Consider the following 26,244-nt stretch of genomic DNA (forward strand, 5'->3'; position numbering starts at 1 on the left):
GTAAATGTGGGTGAAAATTAACTTTTGCCACTTCTATATTCTGTTTGCACTTTTGGTTTTATTTACTTTTCCCCCCCATAAAGTTGCATTTACTTGTTCTAGATTTCCACAAAATAGGGTATTTACCTATGAACACCTAGTTTTTCAGAGCAAAATTTCAAATTATATTCAGTTACTTTTCTTTGCATACAGAATAACATTTTTTATGCACAACTCATTCTTGATATTTCAGAAGTAATTACTATCAATACAATCTCTGAGTATCTGAAATTTTCAAACAAGTTATCCAAGTGTCGCATTCTCCATTTTGCTCTGTAACTAAAATAAATCCTTATAGGATATTTCTGAGCAATGAACAGATAAGATAGAAATAAGGGGGCAATAGAATTCTTACTCTTATTCTTTATTTTTGAAAAAGTTAAATATTACCTGTATTTAGTCATGGTTATAGTTAACCATACACTTTACTGCATAGAATTGCAGTTGTATTGCCATTGGCCCAATATCCTTCTCCCCAGAAACAACCTGCCAGAACTCATCCCATAGTTTTCGGGGTGTTGCCCTGATCCATTAAACAGTCTTCTGCAATCTGATATTCTGCAGCTTTGTTGGACTTCAATTTCCATAATCCCCACCAGGATGAGCAAAATCTGTGCTAATTGGAGATGCTGGAACTTGAAAGCCCATAAATCTGCAGGGTACTAAAGAAGAGTGGGTTTGTGCACATGCGTGTGTGCAAGTGTGTGTCTATGTATATGTGCCTGATAGATGTAAGAGATATAGGAAATTTCTAGCTGGTTCTTTCTGGTAACACAGGTAGGCCTTGACTTAACAACTATAATTGAGCCCACAGTTATAGTTGTAAATTGTAATGGTCATTAAGTGACCTTTGAATTCAGGCATAAATACCTTTTGGCAGGGGTTTGTCAGAACTTTGAATGGTTGCTAAAATAACCAATCATAAGTGAAAGACAACCTATATGCCTTGTTTCCTAAACAAAACAGAACAAAGTTGGTTGTGATTTTTTTTCAAATCTAGTATGCCAAGAATCCTGAAAAATCAGTGGCAAGAATTTAGAATTCAGTCCAGCTTTTTGAACTTAAAACTCTTGAAATGTGCTGGACTAAAAGTTCCATCAATTCCATTTGTATGATTCTTAGGCTGCAAGATGCCAAACTGAAGATAGATTTATAGGATCTGCATATTTATATAAGGAATATCAAAACTGCAGGAAACATCATACAAAATGGTCATTTAAAGTCACTCCAACTCATTATTGTCTGAGAATGTTTGTGTGTGAAATGGAAATTATAGATTAAATTTACCAAATGGACAATATCTAGGAGCCCTGATGGCACAGTGGTTCGGACGCTCTACTGCAGGCTAGCTCTGCCCACAGCCTGGAGTTCAATCATGACGGGCTCAATATTGACTCAGCCTTCCATTCTTCCAAGGTTGGTAAAATGGGGACCCAGATTATTAAGGGCAATATAATGCTTACATTGTGAACTGCCCAGAGAGAGTTGTAAAGTACGATGGGGCTGCATATATTATGAACCTAAGTGTTATTGCTATTGCTATCTTGTTTTTCATAATTTGTAGAGAGAGCTGATGGAATTACTTTCAAGGCCAATCCAGAAATTTGTCAGTGGAAATTATTTCCCTGAAGTAAAAATGCATAAACTTTTCATTACTAGTGAATATTCCATCAGAATTTGCCATGCTTATTATACATGTTTCCACAGTTTTCTTAGAATTAATATATTTTTGGAACAAACCAATAAAAGTGGTTATAATATCTGCTGAATCATGTATGTGATAGAGTTCTCTGTTCAAGAACAAATTTGTGCTGCTATTTGTCTCAGCAGTGCATTCATATCTACATCTGATATTTCATATAAAAGAGCTATACAGTATGAGAAATACTAAACATAACATTAATGGAGATAACGAATATTGCATTGTTTATTTAATGATATACAGTAATTCTGTGTTTCCTGATAAAATAGGCAAAATGAGATTTCCCCCCCCCTACACCCCGATTCTTCCTACTTTTTGTTTTACTTCAGAATCCTTGGAAAATGCTTTTGCAGTTATGCATCATGCATCAATGTTTTAAATATACTATTTGTACCAAAAATTTATTTTTTATTTTTATTTTTATTTTTTTTGGTAAATGCCGCTGGGGGGGGAAAGCCCTAATAAGCAGGCATATACATAGAATGAAGGCTACTGCTAAGCTTGTAAGCCGCCCTGAGTCTTCGGAGAAGGGCGGGATATAAATGGAATTAAAATTAAAAAAAAATTTGTACCAAAATGACCAGTCTAGCCTTAAACATGCTTTTAGGTTTTTTTTAAACATCCACATGTATTGTATGTCTACATAACGTAGCAATTGATGGCTCAATTACTGAGGTGACCATTCTTCTCCTCTCTCTCTCTCTCGTCTAGGATTTGTAGTAATTATTTTTGTAATATTTATCTTTTAATTTGGATTTTTGTATATTTATGTTCTCAGGGATGAATGGCTGTCCTTTTCTCTTACATAAAGAGAGTACTGTATTGGTAAATGTAGAAAGAGAGCCTACCAGGGTTTTTAAAACAGATTTTCCCAACCTAGTACTTTGAAGGTGTATTGGGACTGACAATCCCAGACTCTTTGGTCAGATTAGAAGAGCACATTCAGTGCCAAAGAGTAATATGTTGCTAGGGGTTGCATCTGAAAGGAATTGCACCATCCTCCTACACTTTTTCAGTCTGCTGTGGCACAGTTTAACTTTTTCCATCAACAGCAATTTTGTCCCTATCTATTTTTGTAACATTAATTGTGAGAATGCAATGAACGCATATGCAGCAGGATTAAGAGGAAAAAAAATCACTTTTCTATCCAATCTGATTCTTTTCCAGTGTTGTAGCTTCTCACTTTCCTAACAGGAGCAATTTACCTATCTGAATGAGGAGAATTGTACTGCTTTTATTGATAGATCAAAGGAACTGAGAAGCCAATAGTTCTCTCTATATACTGCCAGATGGCTGCCATAACAAAAAAACATAACAAGAAAATCATATGCTGACTGATTTGATTTGTTGCCCATTCATTATCATCATCACCCAAATTCCAAGAACAAAATGATTTGTTGACATAGTGTGAGAATCAGAAATGAAATGGCAACGCTGCTATGTTTTAGATATCTTTGAGTATGATTTGTGAGAAAGCGTGCTTGCCCTGAATCACAGACACCAAGATTGCCAAGAAAGAGAGAAGCAGAAAAACTTTCTATACAATTTCTCATTGAGACACACAATAGGTATGCCTGAAGCGTGGCTGTGCTCTGTGCTGGACAGCTCCCTTGATTGAGTGAAGTTTGGAGTGAAATGTGGCCCCACCTATGGGAGAAAGGACAAGAAATAATACAGGCTTCTCATTAGCGGCCACTGAAGATGTAAACTCATGTGTACTGTTACACTGATCTTCCTTTAAATTTCATTGATTACTGTTGGGTTGGATAAGTTGAAAGGAAAAATAATGAATTCCAGATTGTGCATGGTTTTATTTTCTGTGTTGTGATTTCAAGTTTATTGTGAAAAGATTTTGACATTAAAGGGGTAGCCTAGCCCTATACTGTCTTCTATGTATCCTGAGGGGTCTACTGTGCTGATGGATTTTACACTCACACTGTAATAAACACTGACTTCAAAAAAACAATAATATATTTAAGGGGGAAACATAAAAATGAATAAAGTTTGCTATGTTGTTATTGGATGCTTTCCACTTGCCTTGCTGAGGGATCGAATGCAAAAAAATAATATAAAATACTGGAGATCAGTGTACCGTATTGTGACTATGCATGATGTGCTATGTGTGGGTCATATAACCAGGTAATCTTGCCAGCTAGTAGCAATGGATTTCAATTCGACTCAACCACTTTGACTCAACCACCCATATTGGACGAGATGTGGTCTGCTGACCAATTCAAGCTTTTGTCTTGTTTCAGGGGGAAGAAAGTGCAGGGAGAGAGACCAATAATCTCCTGGCAAGCCCTGGTATTTATTTATTTTTGCAATCTTTGCCTGTGTTCTACAGTGACTTGGGCAAGCAGGTTACTATTGCTTATATTGCTTCAGTCGATTTTATAAATATTTGGTTATACCTCAAGGATATAAAGAGAATTACAAGTCAGGCTTTATATAGAATACCTGTCCCCACTATCTTGCTTGAACACTCCTGATCACAATTTTATTCAAATTCATAGGACTCCTTCTTCTGCCGTACTGCAGACATGACTACTTGTTTTGGCAAAAGAGTATTTGTATCTTTAAAAGATCACGCAAGAAGCCACCCTATAAATGGATGCTTTGGAGTGGAATAGATAGTTGCTAAGCACCAGGGCAGCTGATAACAAAGTAAGGTCTGTGGCTTGCCTATTTCTTATATTAAGGCAGATCTGAAAATGCTTGAGAGATGAAAGCAATCTGCTTTCAGCAGACTTATTTGGAGAGAGAGAGAGAGAGAGAGAGAGAGAGAGAGAGAGAGAGAGAGAGAGAGAGAGAGAGAGAGAGAGAGAGAGAGAGAGAGAGAGAGAGAGAGAGAGAGAGAGAGAGAGAGAGAGAGAGAGAGAGAGAGAGAGAGAGAGAATTCCAAGGCGGGTTGTATGACATGTGTGAGTTCCGGCACCTTTTTCTTTTACAAAAAAAAGCACTGTGTATTATCCATCCATGTCTCTGTAGATTTATATTTCATTGATGTGTTTGTGGTAACACTAAAATAGGGCCATGGTCATTATGACGAGGTCATCATCTAGAGAACATAATACAAAATTGGGAGCCTTCTTTCTGCAAACTTAGCTTGAAGAAGTTAAATGGATTTCTCTGGGAGCCCATTTGGATTCCCAAATGCTTTGGAAGATATGCAAGAATATCAGAATGTGTTGCACTCTTGCCATGATAAATCAACTCAACTTTTTCCATAAAGGTGAAAAAAGATTTATTATGTTTCAAGCTGGGTCCGCTGGAAAGAAAACTAACTGCTATAAAGCCCCTCATGCCATAGAGCCGGGTTATTGAGGACCATTTATCTCTCAGCTGTTTCTGTTAAACTGGTGAGACTGGGCAGAGTGGGCATGCTTTGGGTTCCATCAATAAAACTAGTAGGATCCAGGAAAAATGCTTCCTTTTTCCTGGTACCTGTTTCATGGAACAATATCCTTTCAGAGACTTTGACAGTTCCCACCCTGATAATATTCTGGCAACTATTGAAGACCTGAATATTTTACTGGGTGTTGTGATCCAATGATGATGGAGATGCTGTTGTAAGAATTTGGGGGTATAGTCTTCCTGCTGCTAATTAATCTTTCTTTCCTTTAACTGTATACCACCTGTATACCAGAATTATCCAGCTGCCTCCCAAAAAAAAATCAGAGTTTTGCAAAAATTAAAATTATACCTGAATTAGATAATTTAGAACACTAGCAGTCTGTTTACTATTATCACACTGCTCTTCCCATCAAGTTTTAAAATTTTCCGGAAGTCTTTTAATTTGAACATTGTAGCTGGTGCATAACTAGTCCTATGCTCTATTTTTTTTTAACTTGGAAGTAGTGGGTTAGGACGCTGAGCTTGTCGATCAGATGGTTGGCAGTTTGGCAGGTCGAATTCCGAGTGCCACGTAACAGAGTGAGCGCTTGTTACTCATCCCAGCTTCTGCCAACCTAGCAGTTCGAAAGCATGTAAAAATGCAAGTAGAAAAATAGGGACCACTACGGCGGGAAGGTAACAGCATTCCATGCGCCTTTGGCGTCTAGTCATGGCGGCCACATGACCACGGAGACGTCCTCGGACAAGCGCTGGCTCTTCGGCTTTGAAACGGAGATGAGCACCGGCCCCTAGAGTTGGAAACGACTAGCACGCATGTGCGGGGGAACCTTTACCTTTTAAATATGCACAGGGCATTGTATCTTCCAAAATCCAAAATGACAATGTGAGCTATTCAAATGGTCACAAATGAGCATGCAAGTTCATCAGAATTATTAATCGAGCAAGATGCAAAAATCCAGAAATGGAAAGGAAGCAAGAAATTAGCCCAGATGCTTTCGTCTAAGATCTGCGGGTGAAGATCAGTCTCAAGAATGCAATTGTCAGTGTTGGTACTTTCAGTATCAGTTATATCTTGTCTTTAGGAAAAAATAAAATGGTTGTATCCAGCTCCTTAGTTTTGAAAATGGTCTCTTGCCACATTCCACTGATAGGGAACAGAAGACCTGCAACTAGAAATAGAATGACTGTGGCAAAAGTAAGTAAATGTAATATCAATAGTCAGGGCTTTTTTCCTCATAGAACACTCAGAACGGAGTTCCGGTACCTTTTTTGGATAGAACCTTGTAGGGTAGGCAAGGCGGGTTGTATGACATGTGTGAGTTCCGGCACCTTTTTCTTTTACAAAAAAAGCACTGTCAATAGTAATACGTGCCTTGGATGCAGCACCAATACCATCGGCATTGACAAATTCACCATCAGTCAATTGTAAAAGGCAGCTTAACATGGAATAGCTTACATCCTAGGATGATATCTGTAACACCATCAAACATCAACACCTGACTATTCCAGGTCCTTGGGAAGGACTCGATAGGTGGATAAAAATGTCAAATCCAGTCAAAAACATCTGGCTGTCTATGCAATGAACCAATAATAGTAACAACAAAAACAAGTATAAATCAGAAAACCAAAGGGTAATTTTTGGTGGTTCAATAGGTGATTTGGATTGTGGTTGTACAGGTTAAAATTAATTTTGGAAATTAAGTGACTGTTTCCGTTTGTTGTTGTTGTTGTTGTTAGTTGTGAAGTCATGTCCAACCCATCGCGACCCCATGGACAACATTCCTCCAGGCCTTCCTGGCCTCTACCATCATTAAGTGACTGTTTCCATTATTATATTGCAATTATATATTATCTTGCAATTAAAATCAATGCTTACTACATTAAAACACTGAAAACTATGTATTCCAAACCATATATTGGAAAAGCAGTTTTTAAAGATTATAAATTAACACCCCATCTATCAATTAAATGCTTCCATGAAAGTCAAGTCAATCAAAGTACTCACTGTACTGTAAAGAATGCTTACATTCAGTATGAACGCACCGAAATGAAGCTGAATGCCCATTGGATTTCAGTAGACGCACACGTGTGCAATGGTCAACGGGGTAAAATAGAATGACAGCAGAAAAAAATTGGATAGAAATTGGACTGACAGGCTTATTGTGAAAGAAAGCTATGCAGAGACGTTTTGCACGGATCACTGTGGTGTGTGTGTGTGTGTGTGTGTGTGTGTGTGTGTGTTATGAGTGTAACAGAAGCATGTAAGAGGCTGAATGTCTACGCTGTACTTTTGGCAAGAATCACTCCAGTGGTAGGTGTCAGACCCGTTATTCCCTCAGGGGATATTTTAAGGAAAAAAAAACTTGTCACAGCACCAGGGCATGCAAACCATTCAACAGGTGAAGCCTTCACGTTGTCTGCTTCTCCCGTCGGCTTCCTTTTACTGATTCCCTGCCTGGTGATTCCTGTCTTAAGCAGCGGCCATATCCCCGCCGCCGGGGAACTACACGGGCGGCAGGGATAGGAGCAACTCTGGAGCGTCCGCTCAGGTGAAGCTGCCTGGCTGAGCCACACAGGCTGGGCCGCCCTTTGCCAGCAGCGGGCGGAGTCCCCCGCTGAGCTAGCGAAAGGAGGGGTGGGTGTTGCTCGACGGAACGGCTGCCCCTGTCACTGGGTCGGGCTGGCAGTCGGCGAGGAGCCTCTGCGGCTACAGGAACAACCCGCGACAGTTGGAGCCGGTGAGCAGCCATCATGAGCAGCGACCACCAGAAGTGCGACGTGGTCGTGATCGGAGGAGGCATCTCGGGTAAGTCAGCGGAGGCGCCAGCGGGAGAGCGGGCTGCCGACGTCCCCCAGGCAGGTGCTGGCGGACAGAAGGGCAGGGAGTCGGACTCTTCTGGGGGATCGGGCCCAAGGTTGGCCGAATTGGCTCGTGGTTCGTTTCGGCGGAGGGCTGAACTGAAGGGATTGTTCTTAGGTTTCGTCCTGGGGTGGAAATGCAGTCGCATTAGCCGGAGAGGCGCCACCGGTCAGCCGTGTAGGTCCGCCCTGAGCGCCGTGCCCTTCTCTGTTGCCTGGCGCACAGCTGAACGCCATTCTCCTCCGGAGTGGCAAGCGGAGGCTGTTCTGGGTCACGCTTCTTTTCCTCAACCTGCTCGCAAAGAACTCCTTTGACCGCAGGCAACGAATCCGGGATTAAATCGCCGCGCAGTAAGAAAGATTAAAACGGGAATGGTTTGTTTCAAGTTGGTGCACTCGAGTCATGTGTAAACTCGGGGGCCCCTTAATCCTCCAGGCAATTTAGGTTTCAAGGTCTCTGGAGGACACTGTCCTAACATATCTACATACTATGTGCCGGCAGACCTAAAGGCCAAAGCTCTGAGTATATTTGCATGTACTGTACGTCTCCACCCTACCAATCTTTCTGGCTATATATCCATCTGATCTCTAGATACTAAGCCACAAACATCTGGGCTGGCCACAAACACCATTTGTTCCAGACACTTGGGCTCCACGTCTTTCTTTGATTTACCGGATACAACAGAACCAGAACTTCAGATGCCTTTTGAGTGTCTTGAGAGTGCAAGCCATCCTCTTCGCCAGCAAAGGGGGATCATAGACATTAAGTTCCTTTAAAATAGTTTTGTGTTTTTTTCAGCTGTTGACAGCATTATTCAGTAATGACAAAATAAATAAATGAATAAATATAGCAGAAGGGTCAATGGGAGGTCACAAAGGGCTTCTAAACCTTTACTTATTATTACTCCCAATGTAATAATCAAACTATGCTTGTTAATTTAAGAATTTCCTCTTGCCTTACCATCTGTTTTAATTGTATATCTCTCATTTTAAGGGAACATAGAGTGGTTGGCATTAAAATACTCTAGAATAAATAATAAGCATAGATACTTATCCCCCACCTCACATTGACTTGAATAAATGAATTCAGTGGGAATGACTTCTGACATTTAAGATGGCACTATCCATTTCCAATCTGATTTAATGGTGCAATCCAACTGATTTCTATCAATTCCGTAGTTCTATGTTACTTACTCAGCTAAGTAGCATTCTGCAATGCTTTTTTGACTTGGATTTCTATATCTTAAATGTATAACACATAGAAGTTCATTTTCTCCTCCATGGCTATACAATAATAGAGAAGCTACATTGGGTGTATTTCTACTATGCAATTGGCAAATGCCCACAACATTTAGCTTAGAAATGGCTACTATACATATCCCCAATCCTAGTGCCCTCAACAATAATATCAATAATATTAATAATAATATCAATAATATAATAATCAACAATAATATCCCCAACATTCCCAGTCAACATTTGAAGGGCACCACTTTGGAAAAGATTAATACCTAAGTAGACTTGCTCACCTTGTTTTTTTTCTGATTTCTTGGTTGAGTTTATGTTGAACAATGTGATATATAGCAAAAGTGGAGAATCTGCTATTCTGGCATTATTTGTTATAAGTGAGCTAGTTAATTTAATAAAATATTGATGCTTCTATGGAAAGATGTTGCAAAAATAATTGTACCATTGATTGTTCATGTTGGCATACTTTTCAGGTGTTGCAATATGTGTTAGCTAAGATATTATACTTTTGGGAAAGCATTAGTTAAGCATTCCTATCATTCATTAAAAAAAGATTTATGGAACATTATTATGACCTTGTTTGATCATGGACAACTGGAAAACAAATGTTCATCCAAAAATGAAGTTTTAGATTAGATTTGAAACCTTCTGTAACAACAATGACTCTTAATGTTAACTCAAGAGTTACAATAAAAAATAAAGGTCTTTTTGTTGGCTAGCAACAGAACGAGCTAAGATTATTAAGTAGCAGATGGAAGTCAAACAAGCCTTTTATCCGATTTTTCCTTCATGGAGATCAGAGTAGCAGGCATTTTCATTTAATTTGCCCAATAACACAGTGAATTAAGTTTGTTTAAGAGAATTTGAACCTGCTTTCTTTTATCCTAGCCTGCTCTTTCATTCAAAACATATCAATATATAAAATTTGAAGTGTCTGGCACTATAGCATCAGTCTCATCTCTGATTTAGTTGAAAAGTCATGTGCACAGTTATGAACATGAAAGTCCTAGTCTAAGCCCATTCCTCATATATTGATTTAAAACACAACTCATCTCTCCAGCATAAATGCCTCCATGGTATTGATTATCCATGAATTTATATTCTGCCTCTGTTGTGACTCTCTGCCAAACTGTAATGTGTTGATTTGAATGTGTCAGTCCATACAGAAATGCTGATTGTTCTTCTCACCTGGCTTTGCTGCTGTCTTGCTTTGGCATATCAGTATTGAGGAAGAAATTGGATGTAATGTTATTGCACAGTTTTGTAATTTCAGGTTTTTACTTCTCTAGATTGATTTGTTGGCCCCTTCTTGCCTACATCCCATTAAAATAACATGAAACAAAGAAAATTATGATGGGAACTCCTGAGCATAAACAAGTGTCTGACACTTGTTCAGATTACTGAGTAATGTCAAACAGATTGTACACAGAAACCAGGTCAGAAATAGCCACAGAGGGGGAGGGAGGGGGCAGGCTCTGCCATGGTTGTATAGCCAGCTGGGCCCTTAGGGCTGAATTAATAACCTTGCCTCTTCATCGGAGAAAATAATGGGAAGTGATTGATCCACAAATACTGGTTGTCCATGTCTTACAACCACAACTGAGCCCAAAATTTAAGCAAAGCGGATGTTAGGTGAGTTATGCCTCATTTTACAAACTTTTTTCTCATAGTTGCTAAGCAAACACTTGCAATTGTTAAGTGAATAATGTGGTTGTTAAGCAAATCTGGCTTCCTACGTTGACTTTGTGTGTCAAGACAATGCAACTTCCATAAATACATGCCAGTTGCCAAGCACTCAAATTTTGATCCTGAGGATGTTGCAACAATCACAAGTGTCAAAATGGTCATAAGTCACTTTGTCAGTGCTGCTGTAACTTTAAATGGTGATGAAATGAATGGTTGTAAGTTGTGGGCTACCCATGCTGGCAAACAATCAACAAAAACCAAATTTGACGTCTCTTGTTATTTTATGTTGCTGCAGGGAAGAAGCTCAGACCTGCAGAATTTTCAATAATGCCATTTAGAACTGCGCAAATAAGAAATTATACAGATACATTCTCCTCCTCCTCCTCCTCCTCCTCCTCCTCCTCCTCCTGCTGAAAGTATACATAAATAATAAAGTATTTATTATATACTTTTAAACTATGCTATGGCAGTCAGATTAAGAGGAAAACTAGCCTTATTGCAGTACACAAGGTGATGCTTTATTCTGCAGAAATCATGAGCTGATATCAGCATCACAATCTTGGGGGGAACTTTGGGATTGTCAAATCTTTGTGATATCACTCAAAAATACTAGTGGGGAAAGAGGCAAGATGTTCCGAAGGTCAGGAGTGATGACAGAGAAGCTTCTTCTCCTGGACTCTGCCAAGCCATAATACACTGCCTGATGGGGCCCGCAGCATGCCTCCTCTGCTGGGACAGATGGGGTGGGCCAATCCCACTGGGATGTGACGGTCTCTCAAGTAGCCTGGGCCCATGCCATAGACGGCTTTAAAGATGATTACCAACACCTTGAATTGCACCCGGAAGCAGACTGGCAGCCAGTGCAGCTCATGGAGCTGTGGGTTACCTGGGCCACTCTTGGGGCCCCAAAAGCTGCCTGCACCCCTGAATTCTGCACCAGCTGTAGTTTCTGAATACTCTTCAAGGGTAGCCCCATGTAGAGTGTGTTGTAGATTTGTCTTTTCCTAACCATCTCAGCAAGGTGAATAAGGTTTTTCTAAGTTTAGTGTGGATCCTACAAAAAAAAAATAAAAAATCTCAAGCATGAGGATTTTCAAAACTTATACCAACAATACTCATTATAGAGTACACTGTTTCCATTTATATTGTTATTTAGTGGGCAAATTTGATGACTTTAGTTGAAATATTTACAGGGCTCCAAACATTGTGAAGATTTGTGCTCAGTATTTTTCTAATTCTCATTCCTGGATATTTTTAACCAAGTAGATCACACAAGTTACATATTCACCTTTCCTGCGCTCCAGTAATGGTGCTGTATACTGGATCAAGATAACATATGCTAGTAAGAAGCACAGATGATACACTGAGCATGACATGCATTGCCTCTGAAAAAACCATCTATGAATCCAACTTATATTGGAATCCAAAAGTATGTCATATGAGAATAAAATGAATAGAATAGAATAGAATAGAATAGAATAGAATAGAATAGAATAGAATAGAATAGAATAGAATAGAATAGAATAGAATAGAATAGAATAGAATAGAATAGAGTTTGTCAATATCTTTTTGGATCCTCAGTTTGTCTTCTGGGGTGTTGGCTACTCCTGCCAGTTTGGTGTCATCTGCAAATTTGATTCAATTACCTCATCTAAGTCATTTATGAAGATATTGAAGAGTACAGTACTGGGCCTAAGATGGAACCTTGTGGTACCCCATTGCTTTCTTCTCTCCATGTGTATGTAGTGCAATTGAGGACTACTCATTGAGTATGGTTTGCCAGCCAGCACAAATCCATCTGATGGTGGTGTTGTCTATTCCACCTTTTTCTAGCTTACCAAGGAGTAGGTTGTAGTCTACTTTATCAAATGCCTTACTGAAATCTAAGTATACTACGTCCACAGCATTTTGCTGGACTACTAGTTTAATCACTTTATCAAAGAATGAAATAAGGGCTACCTGTCTAGAATTCCTGCACAGTCCATGTTTTTCCAGCACCAAAGGTTTGGTATGATCTGTTTTTAACAAACCCATGCTGGCTACTAGTTATAACTTGGTTTGCTTCTAGTTGTTTGCAGATCTATTTTTTTGATTATCTTTTCTAGGATCTTCCCAGGTATTGATGTTAAACTGATTGGTCTGTAGTTTCCTGGGTCCGTTTTTCCCCCTTTCTTGAAGATTGGATCCACATCAGCCCTTTTCCAATCCTCAGATACTTCCCTGTTACTCCAGGATTTATAAAAGATATGGTGCAATCGTTCTGAGATAACATCTGCCAGCTCCTTCAGAACTTTGGGATGTTATCTGTTGGGTCCCAGTGATTTATATTGTTAAGGCTGGATAGGTGTTCTTTACCATTTTCTTGCTTATTTTATTTTTTGTTTCTAGTTTGTCTTTTGCAGTGGGTTTTTTTTGGTATGTTGGGCTATAGTTTCTTTTTGTGTGAAGACTGATGCATTGAATGAGTTAAGCAGCTCTGCTTTCCCCATTGCCTGTTATTTCCTTGCCATCTTCTCTCTTTAGTGGACCTACAGTTTCCTTGACTTTTTTCTTGTTCATATGTTGGAAGAAACTTTTTTTATTATCCTTGATTTCTGTTGCAAGTCTTTGTTCATTCTGAGCCTTTGCTTTCCTGACTTCATCTTTGTATGTTCTGGCTGTCTGCTGATAATTGGCCTTAGTTATGTGCCCTTCTTTCCATTTTTTTACTTGTCCTTTTTGTCTTTCAGTTTGTCAGAGACATCTTTGTGCAACCATGCTGGTTTCTTCTTGAATTTCTTGTTTTTCTTTTTCAGTGGTATTTTGCTGGTCTGGGCTTTTATGATCATATTTTTCAGAATTTCCCATGCTTCTTCGGTTGTTTTCCCCTTTAGGATTTTCATCCATGGGATCTTTCCTAGGTTCTCTCTGAGTTTGTTAAAGTCAGCTCTTTTGAAGTTTGGATTGTTTTCTATTGCAAGTGTTTGCACAATACTTTAGTGAAAGAAGTTAAAGGTACAATTTTGTAGTCTCTGGAATAGTGTTCCAGGGGGTCACACTATTTAATAACTTGACATTAGAAGTAAGAACAGAATAACAGAATAATAGAGTTGGAAGGGATCTTGGAGGTATTCTAGTCCAATGGGTCCAGTCTCTTCTTAAAAATGTCCGGTGTTGGAGCATTCACAATTTCTGGAGACAAGTTATTTTACTGATTGATTGTTCTAACTGTCAGGAAATTTCTCCTTAGTTCTAGGTTGCTTCTCTCCTTGATCAGTTCCCATCCATTGCTTCTTGTCCTGCCTTCTGGTGCTTTGGAGAATAGTTTGACTCCCTCTTCTTTATGGCAACCCCGTAGATATTGGAACAGTGTTATCATGTCACCCCTAGTCCTTTCCCCCCCCATTAAACTAGACATACCCTATTCCAGCAACTGTTCTTCATATGTTTTAATCTCCAATTCCCTAATCATCTTTGTTGCTGTTTTCTGCACTCTTTCTAAAATCTCAACATCTTTTTTACATTGTGGTGACTGAATGCAGTATTCCAAGTATGGTCTTATGAAGAAATCCATAAAGTATTATAAACACTTCACATGCTCTTGATTCTGTCCCTCTGTTAATACAGCCTAGGATTGCTTTGGCTTTTTTGGCAGCTACAGCACACTGCTGGCTGATATTTAATTGATTATCCACTAGGACTCCAAAATTCCTCACAATTACTATTATTGAGCCAGGTGCCACCTGTACTATAACTGTACATTTGGTTTTTCTTGCCTAAATGTAAAACCTTACTTTTTTCCACCACTGTATTTCATTTTGTTAGATAGGACCCAAAGTTGAAGTCTCTCAAGATCCTTCTCTATCTTAAGCTATCTTCTGGAGTGTTGGCCAATACTCTCAATCTTGGCAATTTAATGTTGGACTTCAACTCCCAGCATGCTCATGCTTTCCCAGGAATTCTGGGAATTGAATTCACACATCTTCAAGTTACTAACACTGGAAGATATTAATCTAGTCTTTAGTGCTGGCATTCTCTGAATGTGTCCAAGTACTAAACATGCCTACTTACTGTAGACTAGGTGCTACCATCTGCCGAAATAGATCCATTATATTATACAATTTCAGATGGACTTCTTTCATGCATCTTCTGGCCTGTCACCCACAGCTGCTATTTGTACATGATTTAAACAGGTCAGATAAGATCTGCTTGGCTTACAGCACTATGAAACAGCTGATCAAACAGTTCATGCCACACAGTGTAATTGCTTACACAGCTCATACACATCAAGATCAATTAGATTTTAATCCCTGCTAACAAACTCAGATATTGAAGCAAGTTGCACAATCTTCTTTTCATATAGCGGTTTTCTGAGGCATCAGATCAAATTACCGGATGCATTACAGTGAATTCACTCTCTCCATCTTTCTCTCTTTCTCTTTCTCCTTTTTCATTGTTTTCTAGCAGGATGTATATTCTCACCCTCCAGTAGAGGCAATATGAATAATCATATGAGTCAGAAAATAATTTAGACACTCCTGACCACCAACCCACCTCATTTTCCCCCAAATTAATGAGCCTTTTGTTTCCCACTGAATGTACCGAGCTGGATAAAATAAATTCATACGTGGCATAAATTCATAGTCACCTTCTCCACTCTGGAAAAAAACAAGGTTTTTAATTGCTAGAGGTATATGCACACATTGAGCAGGCTTAATGTTCATGGAGATTTTCAGTCATCCAGATCATAGTTGTCCCAAAGGTGTTTTTTCAAAAAGCAACAGGACTGGCCTTCAAAAGGTAACAAACTCCAGTTGCCTTTTGAAAAAGCACCCTTGGGACATTGTGCAAACTTCTCAATTCAACCACTCCTATGTCTTATGTAAAAATTTATCAGGATCCCGTGAAAAGAAGGAGACATAAAAGGATTCATTTACTGAGCAAGTTCCATTTTACCCCTTTTTCTCAATACCTATGTAAGAAAAATCACAAGTTTATTGTGCATAAGAGTGACATCCAATGTTACAATTCTTATATTACATTCCCTATCCCCAGCATGTGAATGTGTAGTGTGATTTGTACATCTATGTAGAAGTACAAACTACATGTTTCCTCGACTAATTTTATAATTTTTGACATTTGAAATTAAATATTAAAAATGCATGCATTTTCTTCTGAAACTAAACTGTTGACTGACTCTGTTGCAATTCTTTTTTTCCTGCAAATGGTGAATTGATAGAGAAATTAATGATATAATCTAAAGCAAAGTAAAACATTGGCTTTAAAAAAGTTTATTCTCTCCCCCCCCCCCCGGCCATGTCTCTGATGGGAAATATTTATCTCAGCAAGCATATGGATAAAAGTAGAAAACATTCTTTCATTCTTTTTGTTCTTTTTCATGATATTTAATTTAATTTATGATGAATTAAATTGTTTTTGAACCATTAGTTTCTGATTCCAAAGCTGTTGTTGCCTTCCTGCCTCTCTTTATGCAACAATTTACCTGTAAATAAAGGCAATACAGAGGGACGCGGTGGCTCAGTGGGTTAGGATGCTGAGCTTGTCGATCAGATGGTCGGCAGTTTGACGGGTCGAATCCCGAGTGCCGCGTAACAGAGTGAGCGCCTGTTACTCGTCCCAGCTTCTGCCAACCTAGCAGTTCGAAAGCACGTCAAAATGCAAGTAGAAAAATAGGGACCACTACGGTGGGAAGGTAACAGCGTTCCGTGCGCCTTTGGCGTCTAGTCATGCCGGCCACATGACCACGGAGACGTCCTCGGACAAGCGCTGGCTCTTCGGCTTTGAAACGGAGATGAGCACCGGCCCCTAGAGTTGGAAACGACTAGCACGCATGTGCGGGGGAACCTTTACCTTTACCTAAAGGCAATACAACTTCCAAGAACATAAAGAAACAATTTGGAAACTGAGAAATGGAATGTGAAACTGAGTAATTCTGGTGTCATTAACAAAAACGTAACTGATTATTTAACAGGAAGGGCCATAAAGGTGCCTAATGCCAAGTTCAATATCTCAATAGCAGTTCAGTAATCCGATTATTTGTATTGTGTTCACTGTTTTAATTATCTCAATGTTATTAAATCCAAATCTCAGACAGAGTAATGCAATCAATGGACATTAGGGCTATATAAAAAAAACACCCCTAAGCTTAAGGGAATTGGCTGTCTTACCTGCAAATAAAAAAGGTTGTCCCATTTTGTTCTCTCATTAGGCATCACATTTTTTTTTAGTCTCTCTGCAAAGATGATGGTCATGCTTTCAAGGAAGCAGTTGACTCAGACATTAAGGCAGCATGTAAGAGATGTAATCAGGTCTGGTTTTGATCACAGAGGGAATTGGTTTGAGCTCCTGGTACATTTATCAGAAAAGGTTTTGGTAAAAACGCTGATCCGTGTAGGGTTCCTCTTAACAGAGTTAGGGACTTGTGGCTTACCAAATCCTAACATACTTGATAGAAAGATGAGTCTGCACTCAATAATTATTCGAGTAATGAGGAAGGGCATATTTACTGATGAGAAAAAGCTTTTGAAGACAAGGGGATGAGTGGAAAGTGAAAACAGTTACAACTTTTGCAGTAAAGATGACTCTGAACAATAGTTATTGTTCAGTTAAGTAATTGCTTGTTTCCCAGAGTCACTGGGTTGAGATGAGCGACTATAGAAAATAAATAAGTAAATAACCCACTGTTGTAAGGCCCAAATGTTAGAAATAACTTCCCCTCCCCATTGATTACTTCTTCCTTGTAGCTCTTCCTCCCTTTCTCTCTCCTTCCCTTCTCACTATAAAAAGGTAAAGGTAAAGGTTCCCCCACACATGCGTGCTAGTCGTTTCCAACTCTAGGGGCCGGTGCTCATCTCCGTTTCAAAGCCGAAGAGCCAGCGCTTGTCCGAGGATGTCTCTGTGGTCATGTGGCTGGCATGACTAGATGCCAAAGGTGCACGGAATGCTGTTACCTTCCCACCGTAGTGGTCCCTATTTTTCTACTTGCATTTTTACGTGCTTCCGAACTGCTAGATTGGCAGAAGCTGGGACGAGTAACAGGCACTCACTTTGTTACGTGGCACTCGGGATTCGACCCACCAAACTGCCGACCTTCTGATCGACAAGCTCAGCGTCCTAACCCACTGAGTCACCGTGTCCCTTCTCACTATAGCTTATAGAAAAAAGTATCCCGTTTCCACTCTTGGTTCTTTGTTTTCCTCTCTTTTCCTGTTTCTTCTGGAAGGCGGGAAAGTAATGTATACATGTGGCAGAGGGTAAGATTATGTGCGGGACCACTTTTTCTTAAGGACATATACCCATCCTACCAGGTCAGTTAGGGCCTACTCCTAGTCCCTTTCTCCAAATATTATCATCTAATGGGAGCTAAGAAGCATTCCTTTACTGTGCCAGCCCCTAACCCTGCCCTGTGGAACACTCTCCCTCCTGAAGGCTACCCTCCTAGCCTTTTGTGAAGCTTTGAAGTCTTAGCTTTTCCCATTTCATTTTTTCCATGATTTATTTTATTGTCTAGATAAAGCAGTAGATATTTTACTAAGCATATTAATTGAAATCCTGTGAATGAAAATAATCTGGATATAGCTCTTCTCTAAGATTTTAAAACTAAAAATGGTTCCTGCTGCTTTGTTGAACATTAAACAAATAAAATTATTTATTACACTGTAAGTAAGAGTTGCTCTGAAGAACAGAGAAAATGCAAATGTTATCTGCTTTTCTTTCCCAAAGATATTTTAAGTACACTTAATTTAACCCGTACAATTCCCTTACATATAAATGCTTATATCTCGCATATAATGACAGAATGCAAACTTATTTCCCAAGAGTGTAAAATGTACATGAGCTGTTCTACAATTTCTGAACAAGTGCAGGAAAGAAAGCACAGCTTTCTCGTATGTTTCTCTTCTTTTCAGAAAAATGTATGAAGCTGCTCTGGGCCTTTAAACTTTTTAAGGAAGATAGATTATCTGTCCGTTTAAAGCTGCCATAAGGTTTTTCTTAGGAATTAACATTCTGAATCAAGGTTTTGGATCATCTTTCTTATGAAGTTGACTAATGGAAAAAAAATCAGTCTAGGATGGAATTATTCCTGATAGAGGAAAGGTGGACCAGCAGTAATATGAAACATTAGATGCTTCTGAAGGCTACATAAAATTAGTTTGATGTTACATCTTCCTAACGCATCTCTAGTTTTGTAAATAATATGTATCACTCCAAGAATCTAAACTAAAGTTATAGAGAAATAATAGAAAAATGAAGTAGCTTAATGCTACCCTTCAACTACTATATACAGTATTTGTTTAATGCTTTTAACTTTCTTTCATTATATGTTTAAGGAGTCAATAAAATTTTATTTATGCTAACAGATCATAGAATTTTGCATAAAATATTAAACAACAAAAGATATAATAAAATAATAAAATAAATGCATAGCTATTTTTCTTTGAATTCAGAAATAATCTGTCAGAATTTAATTATTCCCAGTATTTCCTTATATTTCTTCTGACTCCCATAACTCTTTCCTATCTTTTAAAAAAGCCTTTTAAGGTGTTGAAAGAAAAGTCTTCATCATCAGGGTCCAGTCCAAGCTGGGAATAAACAAAATGGAGACTGCTTTAGAAAGAAGGTTGTAGTTTATTGAAGAGCAGAACCACAAGACATGAGGCTCTGGAGCAGCTGACCACATCTTGCTAGGAGTGGTGGCTTTTTAATACCTTCTTGGGCATTTGTGTTTGGAGTTCCTGTTCCTGTGGCATGAACTTTGACCTGAGGTTTTGAGTGTGTCCTTTTTGGTATTGGTGGATTAATCCTGTTATGTCCCAAAGGTCATATCCTGCTTCTCTGGGGCTGTGGCTGTTGGCTTACTTCCTGTGTTGGATTTCTTGGGTGAGGGGTTGCTGGTTCTAATTCTATCACTCTGCTATTGTTAGCTGTCAGTTTTGCTGCAGGGGATTTCAAAATATTTTGTCTTGAATGCGCTTCTGCCTTGTGGTATTTAGAACAGCATGGAATGGAATGGAATGGAATGGAATGGAATGGAATGGAATGGAATGGAATGGAATAGAATAGAATAGAATAGAATAGAATAGAATAGAATAGAATAGAATAGAATAGAATAGAATAGAATAGAATAGAATAGGAGTTGGAAGGGACTTTGGAGGTCTTCTAGTCCAGCCCTCTGCTCAAGCAGGAGAACCTATACCATCTCAGACAAGTGATTGTCTAGCCTCTTCTTTAAAATCTCCAGTGATGGAGCCCCCAAGATTTTTGCATTTGTTCATGAATGGGGCTTAATGGGATTATCAAACCTGCATTTCTAAAAGGTGGTTTCCTGAGTTTCTACTGGGGGCTATTAAGAAAACCTGGCCCTGCTTTTCTGCCTTTAAGATCCTTTGGGGAAATATATTTCCAAAATATTTCTTTCTCTTGGGGGGAAGGTACTGTACTCCTGCAAAGGATTTGTCAGCTAATTGGAAAAATGAATTCTCTTCCATAGAACAGGAAGGGTGATATTAATTTAAAATGCCATGATTGGTTCAGCCAAACATGGGACATTGATACAGTGACACCATCTACAAAGGACAGATTTAGTCCTGGAAGAGAAAGTTATTCAATCTCCATTCCAGAATACTGATGGTAAAAGATTAAGCCTGGTGAGATTAAATGCTTTTCTGTAAGAAACAGAAGAAATGATATACAGATACTTAGGAAAAGAAAGGACTTACCCCATAGGCATTGGTGAGAAATGATTCTGCCCCTTTGGAAGTCTTAAGTCCAGAATATGTTGCTGGACCTCCTGTAAATCCCTTCAGATCCTAAACAATTGAGTAAAAACAAAACACACACACACAAAAAAAAAAACAGAATAGACCATCTGAAGTTCTGCTTTTTTTCCTAAGAGGAACCAAGTTTGTAGACCAGGATTAACTGATTTAAAAAGTTTAACCAGAAATTCATTTTAACCAGCATTTTAGTTGACATGTTCTATCTTTGCACATGTTCAAATGTTGGATGAATAAATGTGAGAGTAGAATGAAAGAAACGTCTTTATGAGCATATCTAATTATTTCATGAAACAAATCCCGTTTCCTCCTCAAAAATGTTTTCTTTGTTTCTATATGCACAGTAAGTCAAAACTGATTATATATCAAATTATAGAATTGAGTCAGGTATGGGGGGATTGATTTAACTTTTTTCTTATTTTACTTTTCCATCTATCAAGTTTTATAATAATGTTGTGGTTGACTGTAAGGTCTGATGTTATCAAATAAAAAATGAAATCCTCAGTCATGGATGCTGACATTTTAGTCACACATTAAATTTAATACAGATTCCTATGAGAATGGGGAACAAGCTCTGCAGCTCTGTAAAAGCCCATAGAATGTCAATCTCCTGCAATGTAATCTTCTAAAGGGAAGCTATTTGAAAACAGGTTGCCATAGTTACCTAAGAAAGCTTGGAGACTTGGCCTTATCCTCCATCTAAATGTTGCTGTAGTTCTTTTCTCTCTTTTGAAATCCTTTTTCCTTTCCCTTTTTGGTACTTTAAATCTTGTTAAATTTGCTCTGTTATTTATTTTCCCCCCTTTCATTAACACACAATCACACAAACAAGCACACACCCTAAATCGTAATGTAATGAAATCATTAATATTAAGTACTAGGGTTAAGACCAAAACCTCTATTATACAAGACATACTATATGTGAGTTGTAGCGGTTCTTCTTTTAATGTTCCAACTTTTATAAACAAGCCAAATAATTTTATGCTTGTAATATTGACTTGTTAAATTGTAATTATTATTGGGAAAAAACACCTTTTCTCTTTTCTCTTCTTAAAATAAATATTAATAATTTTAATTGTATTATATAAACATCACTGAATTGAAACAGTTTAATGTATCATGATATAAAGCAACATAATACAAAAGAAAAAATGTTGTATTCTTTGTATAAATAAAACCTACGGTTATCAATCTGTGGAATTTGTTTTACTATTTGTCTTGGAAAAATCAAAGTTAAAGCTACTAAGATGCCACAATGCACTTGGTGGTTTCATTTGACATTCTGTTTTACTATGCTTTATGCCAGGGGTCCCCAACCCCCGGTCCGTGGACCAGTACTGGGCTGCGGCATGCCAGCAACCGGTCTGCACAAACAAGCAAAGCCCCATCCACGGGATGCAGGCAGCACACAAAACCATGTGCTCTGGTCCGTGGAAAAACCTCTCTCCACAGAACCGGTCCCTGGTGCACAAAAGGTTGGGGACCTCTGCTTTATAAAGGTAAAGGTAAAGGTTCCCCCGCACATGCGTGCTAGTCGTTTCCAACTCTAGGGGCCGGTGCTCATCTCCGTTTCAAAGGTGAAGAGCCAGCGCTTGTCCGAAGACGTCTCCGTGGTCATGTGGCCGGCATGACTAGATGCCAAAGGCGCATGGAATGCTGTTACCTTCCCACTGTAGTGGTCCCTATTTTTCTACTTGCACTTTTACGTGCTTTCAAACTGCTAGGTTGGCAGAAGCTGGGATGAGTAACAGGCGCTCACTCTGTTACACGGCACTCGGGATTTGACCTGCCAAACTGCCGACCATCTGATCGACAAGTTCAGCATCCGAACCCACTGAGCCACCGCATCCCTCCTCTGCTTTATGCTATGTCATAAATAAACCTTTATCTTTACCTAAAGTGCAGATTTTGACAAAAATGCCCTTGTAGAAAATGTTACATTGGATTTATTATAAAGTTCCATTTTCTACAGTGAAAGCATGGTATCTGACCTTGTCAGGCACCTTCAGGAAAGTTGAGGATCCATTGCAGATCCTCATCAACATTAGCAGTATCACCTGTAGCTCTCTTTTTTATTCCTACCTTTCTCAAGCCTTCTCCTTTTGAATTCCTTTTCTGGCTTGTCATTCCAAAATTGGGAAAAAGACCATCTCCTCCCATAGCTAGTAAGCCCAGAAAAGCTCTGAGTTCCTGGGTGATCCCTGTGGGATTTCACGTTATACTAGCATTACTGAAAATCATTAGCTTAAATACTACATGTTCTGTACTTCACATTTACATTAATTAATTCTGTTCTTTATGTTAAATATTCAAATTGTTAGACATTTTAATATATCCACTGAATCCAACTTTATTCCTTTAGGTCTTGGAACAATATCAAGTTTATAGCATGCTTCAGTAGCGGCGGTTCTTACATTACTTATCAAAATGTACTAAGGAGAAAAAAGAGTGATAAAAAGAAGTGGAAAGATAGGGAAGGACAAAATTCTGAAAACTTGTTTTAAAGCTTCATTACTAAAACAGACAGTTACATAAGCCCTCGTGCTAAGCCCTCAAGATTCTATCAACTGAAATCAGAATGAAGTAGAATTTGAAAATACTTTCTGTCTAAGATTTTGGTCTTATATTCTTAATTTAATGCCAAAGAGTATTTTTCACATTTTTTTTATTTGTAGCTTATTTATTGCAAAACTTAAATTGCTGTGAAAATCTTTGTGGCATTGTGCAATGAAGCTTTCTGTTGTTGTTTAGGTTTGTCTGCAGCGAAATTATTGCATGACTCAGGATTGGATGTTGTAGTCTTAGAAGCCCGAGACAGGGTTGGAGGCAGAACTTATACAGTAAGAGTAAGTATTGTGTGTATGTATGTGTGTGTATGTCTTTCTTTCTGTGTGTAATTTTCCACTATAGAATGTGAGAATGTAGGGTTCCCCAGTTATTTTGCTGTTCAGATTGGTGCTCCATGTTATGTTCCAATTGCATCTGTTCCTTTAATCAGGAAACCCTGCTGATAGTCACTCATGCATTAGTCACTTTATGATTAGATTTCTATTAATGGAGTTGCCCTTGATGACCCTTTGGGATTTTAAATTGATCCAGGATACAGTGGCATGGATAGTTATGGGCAATTCTTACTATCCCAATGTAACTCTTTTAATTCAGGAGTCCCCAACCTCCGGGTCACGGCCCATTACCAGGCCATGGCCTGTTCGCATCCAGGCCACGTGAGTGGTGGCCAGGCACACATGCGTGTGCATGCAGCTCGACTTGCTTGCACAGCCTGGTTCCCCTCTTCTCCTCCCCCCCCCCCCCGCAGCTGAGCTACCAAGCCACAAAGGTTGGGGACTACTGTTCTAATTCATAAGCTGCATTGGTTACCAGTTCACTCCTGATTGCTGGTCTTACCTATGAAAATCTTTGTGGTATAGAGTTAGGCTATTTGCAAAACTTTCTGTCTCGAATCTTTTCTATCTGTCTAGTAAGTCTTATAAAGAGTCAGTATGCTCTAGGGTCTGTCATACAGGCAATCTTACCTGGCAGAATTCAGAAGATGTGCTTTCTTTGTTGCTGTTCCTTCCCTATGGACCAACATACCCCTTGAGATCTATCTGGCAGCAATTCTGAAAGCCTTTAGGAGAGCATTAAAGAATGGTTCTTATTCAAATGTTGAATTTGGGAAAGATACGGCTTTGGATGAGTTTTTTCCCCCAGCAATTTATGTGACTATATATCTCTGGTTTGTTTATATTTTTTGTCTTTTTGTCATGTAATCTTAGGGATTTATTTTTGTTTTTAATGAGGTATGCTACTCTTAATCATACACTGAGTGGATAACTATAAACACCAGTTAAACAAATAACAAATATCCAAGCATGAACAGCTTCATCAAAATTGGATCATACTTCTTTGAGCCAAGATCTGAACCTTGCAGATTCCTTAAAAGATTACCTTTCTGACCAGCAAAATAGGACATTGTAATCATTATGCAAAAAATTATCAATGTTGTACAATGATAGATACATTGACACGTTTCCCTTTTTTCCATTCATGTTAATGATACCCATTGATTCATTTACTAATATGCTATTTTTTTCTCAACCAGAATAAGCATGTCAAGTATGTTGACTTGGGAGGAGCATATGTGGGACCCACACAAAATCGTGTTTTACGGCTGTCTAAAGAGTTAGGACTTGAGACCTACAAAGTGAACGAAGTTGAGCATCTTATTCATCACGTCAACGTAAGAGCAACTGTCTCTTAACTTCTTTTATGATGTGGGAGACGCACAAAGCTTTAATAATTTTTGAAAGTTTATATTTTGTAATGGTTTGTTAAATATTCAGCTTAATATGAGAGAATTCTGAAATGGAAGAAGTTGAGTTTTCTTCAATTTGTATTATTTCCAAAAGTTTTCTTCAATTTGTATTATTTCAGGAAGTCAAAGTAGGCAGAATATTTTATTTAGCATAAAGATTAAAAGATAGATACAATTGGGGTGTATATATAGGTCAGCTAGCTGGCAGAAATATTTTGGCTATTTCTTTTGGAGGTATCTCCTATAAAATCTGTTTACTGATAGACCTCTGGTCATGAATATTATTGTGTTAGCTAATATCACTGACACCAATTGTCAGTCCAAACCATAGTACATTCTGTAAGGATAAAATGTGGGGAGAGAACCCCATATGTGCATTGTCTTCAGAAAAATCAGTGAGCTATAAATAGTGCACAATACCAATTTTATGCCTTCCAGACCACCTTTATGTTGCACACCAAAATTTATTGGCAAAAATTATGCTTTATAGTGAATTTTTCCATTTTTTCTCTCTCAAAAAGTAAGGAGCAAAATTTAGTAGTATATAATTTAAAAGTGCAATTTCCTAGTAAAAACAAACTTTTTGCAGAAAGACCACTGGCTACATTGAGAAATTTAAATTTATGGAAAGTTTCCTTAACTATATCTCCAAACCAATCTTGGGACATAGTACATAATTGTTTAGTATAAGCCTCAGATTTATTTCCCTATTATGCAAATTTAGTTTGTTTTCTTTCATAGAGGAAGGTTAGTAATAATTATTTGACCATTTACCTTTATGTTAGAGAAGTGCAGAAATGTCAACTATGACTATTACATTGTATTTAGCAAATCTCATGAATTTTACAATAACTATAATAACAGATGGTGATAACCAGTAAATTTCCCTCCCACTTCTCTAGCATTGCATAGGTCCCTTGAGATGAATTCATAAAACTAAGCTAAGATCTTATAAGTTAAAAAAAAATAAAGTTGAAAGTTCATCTCATCCTGGCAAAAGCACAGGGGCCCCTACATAATTTAAACTCAGGAAAGCAATATAGACAAGCTTCTTCAAACACTTTTGGTATACCACCAAAAGAGTATCATCAGGTAATATCAACGTCTATACTTACCGTATTTTTCCACTGTTGAATTAAAATAAGTGGATTATTTTCCATGACATGAAGCCAGTTTTTAGAGGAGAGAACATAGCAGACAAATACAGGCCTACTTTCAGACGAACTTCTACATCATCTTATCAATTCATGAACCAATTAACTTCT

At 38.4% G+C, this 26,244-nt stretch overlaps 1 protein-coding gene across 1 annotated transcript in view; it reads left to right on the plus strand.

Moving 5' to 3' along the window:
- Positions 1-7,846: 7,846 nt before the first annotated feature.
- Positions 7,847-26,244, plus strand: part of MAOB (monoamine oxidase B) — a gene marked incomplete at both ends in the record, with an annotated part of 53,365 nt that continues 34,967 nt past the window's right edge. Inside the window, 3 exons of the mRNA XM_081328097.1 lie at positions 7,847-7,901; positions 23,416-23,510; positions 24,767-24,904. Of these exons, the coding sequence (XP_081184223.1) occupies positions 7,847-7,901; positions 23,416-23,510; positions 24,767-24,904 (288 nt within the window). The remainder of the gene's footprint in view (positions 7,902-23,415; positions 23,511-24,766; positions 24,905-26,244) is intronic.

This window comes from Vipera berus (genome assembly GCF_964194415.1).
Source record: "Vipera berus genome assembly, chromosome: 4".
In the NCBI taxonomy this organism is placed as follows: Eukaryota; Metazoa; Chordata; class Lepidosauria; order Squamata; family Viperidae; genus Vipera; species Vipera berus.